General features: G+C 45.9%; 1 protein-coding gene across 1 annotated transcript in view; it reads right to left on the reverse strand.

Moving 5' to 3' along the window:
* Positions 1 to 1305: 1305 nt before the first annotated feature.
* The window catches only part of alkbh1 (alkB homolog 1, histone H2A dioxygenase), a 15237-nt gene continuing 10531 nt past the window's right edge, over positions 1306 to 6011 (reverse strand). Inside the window, exons 5-6 of the mRNA XM_024430560.2 lie at positions 2612 to 2805; positions 1306 to 1949 (exon numbers count right to left, since the gene is read on the reverse strand). Of these exons, the coding sequence (XP_024286328.1) occupies positions 1484 to 1949; positions 2612 to 2805 (660 nt within the window). The 3' untranslated portion in view covers positions 1306 to 1483. The remainder of the gene's footprint in view (positions 1950 to 2611; positions 2806 to 6011) is intronic.

Genomic DNA, 6011 nt, shown 5'->3' on the forward strand with positions numbered 1-6011 from the left:
GACGGTAAGATGATACGACTCATTATCGCCATCTGCTGGCCTTCTGGCGAACTCATCATGTGATATGGGTCAAATGCAGTTCACTTCACTGCTCATTCCAACATTACTTTCTCCATAAATGGACCATGAAGGAAAGACTATTTTTTTCCCTATTTCGCAGAGACAAACATCACAACCCATTTATAAAAACAATTTTGTTTGCTGTAATTAATGTAGTGAAACTCTGAACTCAACTATAGTTGACTAATAATCACTGCTATAGTATAAACTGTTGGGTTTACAGTAGTACAGAAGAAAACACAAAAGATCTCACCATGAAACCAATTTATTCTCCCTCTATCAGGTTTCTCTGACCCCTTTAAGAAACACATTCTCAATAGGAGGCAATTAATCCAGTGTGAAGAAGTGTGAAGAACTTCAGGTGGCTTCACCGTTACATGACTTCAAACACATAGAGAAAACAAACAATCACTTTTTATAAAACAAATCACTTTTAATAGGTTTCCAATGAGGGATGTTTATGGTCTGTTTTTGTTGATGCTATTTTCTCTCTCTCTGTCTCCAGGGCCCAGTTTTTCTACAACTTTTAATCTGGATGAGAATGTTCTGGGTTCTGTAATCGTCTTTTTTTTGTAATCCAGCATCAGATTAAATCGGGGTGTTTTTTTAATCCGGTTTAAAGAAACTAAGTCAGAAAGGATCATTCTGATCCAGATAACCCAGATTCTGTGATCTTGATATGGTGGTTTCAGTGCTTTGAACCGGCCTACACCTTGCCAGCTGACCTCACATAACTCCACTATGACATCAGTCTGCATACAGTATGTAACAGCTGACCCTCACATAACTCCACTATGATGTCAGTCTGCATACAGTATGTAACAGCTGACCCTCACATAACTCCACTATGACATCAGTCTGCATACAGTATGTAACAGCTGACCCTCACATAACTCCACAATGACGTCAGTCTGCATACAGTATGTAACAGCTGACCCTCACATAACTCCACTGTGATGTCAGTCTGCATACAGTATGTAACAGCTGACCCTCACATAACTCCACAATGACGTCAGTCTGCATACAGTATGTAACAGCTGACCCTCACATAACTCCACAATGACGTCAGTCTGCATACAGTATGTAACAGCTGACCCTCACATAACTCCACTGTGATGTCAGTCTGCATACAGTATGTAACAGCTGACCCTCACATAACTCCACTATGACGTCAGTCTGCATACAGTATGTAACAGCTAACCCTGTATAACTCATTTGGTGTAAAATGAAGGAGTCCACAATTTCTTTAAATACAATGTCACATTTATTACAACATCACCATGTGAAATTATCCAGAAATAAATATTCATCATTAGAGGTAACGCTGTACAGTAGAACTCTTATTATAACGGTCTTCTGGTACTCCTCTTAGACCTGTTAACATTTAACAGTCCATACATGTAACCTCTATTGGTGTGGTGTCTCATGAGTCACTCCTCCTCCTCCTCTTCAGTCCCACATTCTCTCCATCCTGGCTGTCATGGTACCCATCCGTGTGTCCCACGTCTATTCGTTTGTCTGTCATGTCCATGGCGGGGAAGGCCTGGCCAGACCCAAGCACCTGTCTGATGGTCATATTCACCCTGGAGGTCTCGATGTACCTGGAGCACACCGCCCAGTCCTCCTCTGATACCGGCTGGATCAGGGTGGCCTCTCCCTGGGTATGGTCCTGTGCGAGTCCCTGGTCTGACCCTGGGCCTAGGCCATCCTCCTCCAGAGAGGGGTGTAAGGGGTCTCCCTTGGGGGCGGGGACAACGCGAGGCACGGCGTGGTAGAGGAGGCGGCTGTGTCCTGACATTACCATGACGTCACCGCTGTGCATGTACATGGCAGTGGGCGGGTCTTCCCTCTGAGTTCCACCAAGCAGGAAGACGGCGGATTGGCCGAAACTGAGGTCAATCAAAAAAAAATATAACAAAAAAAAAAAAGGGGGAGGGGAAGATGAGGATAACAACAACAAGACAAACAGGAAATGGTCAATAGCCACTTTCACATGCAGAGTAACACATCCAGAGAGTATTACCAAAGAGTGTCAGGTTGTAATTTAGGATGAATTGAGACAATATTCAATGAGGGAGTTTGATTAAGCTGCCCCGGGTTATGGATAAGGGAGTTTGATTAAGCTGGCCCGGGTTTTGGCCCGTCACGTGTCCGGGCGAAGCCGGTGTTGGAGGCGCGCCCTGCTCAAATGGAACAGTAATCTGTGCCGCTCGGTCGTATTGTCAACAACGCAGCATAGTACATCTCTTTCTCCAAAAAATCTGTTTGAATTTTCAAACTGGTTTTCTTAGGGAAGGCAGATAAAGCATTTTTTTTAAAATCAAAAGCAATCACTGTTGCATGTGAACACACAGAATCCTACTCATCACTCCATGTGCTTAACCTATGTCAGTTTTGCTTTGAGCCGACTTCGACATTGGTCACAACGGGGCACACGGCTCACACCCGGAAGGCATTCAGGTTCCAAATCGAATGAAATCAACGCTAACCCGGTTCACCCACTGAAAGCTGTGGTTGGTGGGTTGGTACAACAAGCCCCTCCTCCACTCACCTGAATGACAGGAGGGGTCTAGTGTGGTCCAGCTCTGATTCGTCTACGTGGATCCCGAGTGACGAATCGGAGCGGTAGTAGTTGAGGATTCCAGCTTCTGCGTTGAACCCAGGAAATCGGCAGGCTGCGGCCACATGGAGGGATATAGAGTGGAGATCTGATGGGAACAGAGTGTAGTGATCTGCTGAGTATGTCTGCAACAGAAAGAAGAGAAGAAGAAAAAAAATAACTAAAACTGTATTCATTCATTTCCAATTCAGGGAAGAAGCATAACATCCATGCTGCACATGCCTTTCAGTGGTCAGTCTCGGTTGCGGAGGTCGGTCTCGGAGGTCAGTCGCGGAGGTCAGTCGCGGATGTCAGTCACGAAGGCGGAGGTCAGTCGTGGAGGTCAGTCTCGGAGGTCAGTCTCGGAGGTCAGTCTCGGAGGTCAGTCTTAGGGAGATCAATTTTCTCTTACTGAAGTCAGCCAGCAAGCCAGAAAGCCAGTCAGTCAGTCAGCAAGCCAGTCAGCTAGCTAGTCAGCTAGTCAGCAAGCCAGTCACCCAGCCAGACAGCATGGGGAGGGGGGAATTATTACCATTAATAAACAAACAAACTCTATGCATCTTTCCTGGTTAGTGTTGGGGGCATGCACTCAGCCACACATGCAATCACAGGATAATCACTGTGCTGCTGTCCTCTAAACACATGGATTAGCTGGGGGGGGCATGCTTAAAATGCAGCGATTGTTGTCAGACATTTGGCAGTGTCGGAGCCAGGATGGGAGCTAATGAATCCGGTGTAAAACTCCTGACTGATTTAAATGGGACAGACGACTAAACACCTTGGATGTCATTAGCATATAAACGAGACAGGCAGGCGCCTGCACAATTACAGATGACCTGACCTGAAAGGAGAACACCAGGCTAATATGATCCAAACACCCCTGTGATCTCTCACACACCTCCAATATTTAAAACACAGAGAACACTACTGTGTACATACAGTATTCATGTCCTGTTTGAAGTGATGACTGTTCCATCTACCATTGTAACATAATGGAGACTGGTGGTGTGGTGGATGGAGGACATGTTTAGGATCTTTAGCATATGTAACTGGTGCACTGAATCATGCACTGACTGCTGTGGTATCAATGGGACATCGCCTCACTAGTGACGTCATTGTCAGATACGTAAACATGGTAACATCGAGACATTTATTTAACGATCTACTCTCAATATAAAAGGCTCCTGTCTCACTTTTCTGTGTTTTATGATCTGGACAGATGTTATAACTAATAGAAATATGATATTGATAGAGTAATATAAAAAAATAAACGTCCTCCCACTGTCAACTGCAAACCGCGAGCGACTCAGCAAACTTAACTTGTGTAAATATTTGTATGAACATAAGATTCAACAACAGACATAAACTGAATAAGTTCTACAGACATGTGTCCCTGAACAAAGGGGGGTATCTGGTGTGGCCACCAGCTGCATTAAGTACTACAGTGCATCTCCTCCTCATTGACTGCACCAGATTTGCCAGTGCTTGCTGTGAGATGTTACCCCACTCTTCCACCAAGTTCTGAGATGTGCTCAATGGGATTGAGATCCGGGATTTTCGATGGCCATGGCAGAACACTAGCATTCATGTCTTGCAGGAAATCACGCACAGAACGAGCAGTATGGCAGGTGGCATTGTCATGCTGGAGGGTCATGTCAGGATGAGCCTGCAGGAAGGGTACCAGACGAGGGAGGAGGATGTCTTCCCTGTAACGCACAGCATTGAGATTGCCTGCGATGACAACAAGCTCAGTCCGATGATGCTTTGACACACCGCCCCAGATCATGACAGACCCTCCACCTCCAAAATCGATCCCACTCCAGAGTACAGGCCTTGGTGTAAAGCTCCGACCATCACACCTGGTGAGACAAAAATCACGACTCGTCAGTGTAGAGCACTTTTTGCCAGTCCTGTCTGGTCCAGCGACGGTGGATTTGTGTCCATAGGCGACGTTGTTGCCGGTGATGTCTGGTGAGGACCTGCCTTACAACAGGCCTACGAGCCCTCAGTCCAGCTTCGCTCAGCCTATTGCGGACAGTCTGAGCACTGATGGAGGGATTGTGCGTTCCTGGTGTAACTCGGGCAGTTGTTGTTGCCATCCTGTACCTGTCCCGCAGGTGTGATGTTTGGATGTACCGATCCTGTGCAGGTGTTGTTACAAGTGGTCTACCACTGCGAGGACGATCAGCTGTCCATCCTGTCTCCCTGTAACACTGTCTTAGGTGTCTCACAGTACAAACATTGCAATTTATTGCCCTGGTCTGCAGTCCTCATGCCTCCTTGCAGCATGCCTAAGGCACATTCACGCAGATTAGCAGGGACCCTGGGAATCTTTCTTTTGGTGTTTTTCAGTCAGTAGGAAGGCCTCTTTAGTGCCCTAAGTTTTCATAACTGTGACCTTAATTGCCTACCGTCTGTAAGATTAGTGTCTTAATGACCGTTCTACAGGTGCGTGTTCATTAATTGTTTATGGTTCATTGAACAAGCATGGGAAACAGTGTTTAAACCCTTTACAATGAAGATCTGTGAAGTTATTTGGATTTTTATGAATAATCTTTGAAAGACAGGGTTGTTTCTTTTTTTGCTGAGTTTATTTTAGAATGACATGTTTGACAAGAAGTGTAATTCCTTCCTGACAGGAAGTGGACTGACATGAACTTCAGTTGAAAAATGTTTTCTCTCCAGTGTCGGAGATGTGGGAACTCATATACATACATACACTTTATATAAAAGTAGAAAAGACATCGGTACAGATGAAGGGAAGGAAACAAGGAGAGAACACCTAAAACAATTGAGAAGCGCCCATAGAGTGGGTTTGGTCGACCGACTTAGGCTTCATTGTAAATAAGAATTTGTTCTTAGCCGACTTGCCTAGTTAAAAATAAAGGTGACGTTATTTTTTTAAAGAAAGCGACAGCTCTACTAAGACCATTGAGATGCACCCATAGAGTGAGCTTTACCTAGACCAGGGGGTATTCAACTCTCACACTATGAGGTCTGGAGTCTGCTGCTTTTGTGTTCTACCTGATAACTAATTGCATCCACCTGGCGTCCCAGGTCTAAACCAGTCCCTGATTAGAGGGGAATCACCCACCTGGCGTCCCAGGTCTAAACCAGTCCCTGATTAGAGGGGAATCACCCACCTGGCGTCCCAGGTCTAAACCAGTCCCTGATTAGAGGGGAATCACCCACCTGGCGTCCCAGGTCTAAACCAGTCCCTGATTAGAGGGGAATCACCCACCTGGCGTCCCAGGTCTAAACCAGTCCCTGATTAGAGGGGAATCACCCACCTGGCGTCCCAGGTCTAAACCAGTCCCTGATTAGAGGGGAATCACCCACCTGGCGTCCCAGG

The sequence above is a fragment of the Oncorhynchus tshawytscha genome, linkage group LG08 (genome assembly GCF_018296145.1).
Source record: "Oncorhynchus tshawytscha isolate Ot180627B linkage group LG08, Otsh_v2.0, whole genome shotgun sequence".
NCBI classification, from domain to species: Eukaryota; Metazoa; Chordata; class Actinopteri; order Salmoniformes; family Salmonidae; genus Oncorhynchus; species Oncorhynchus tshawytscha.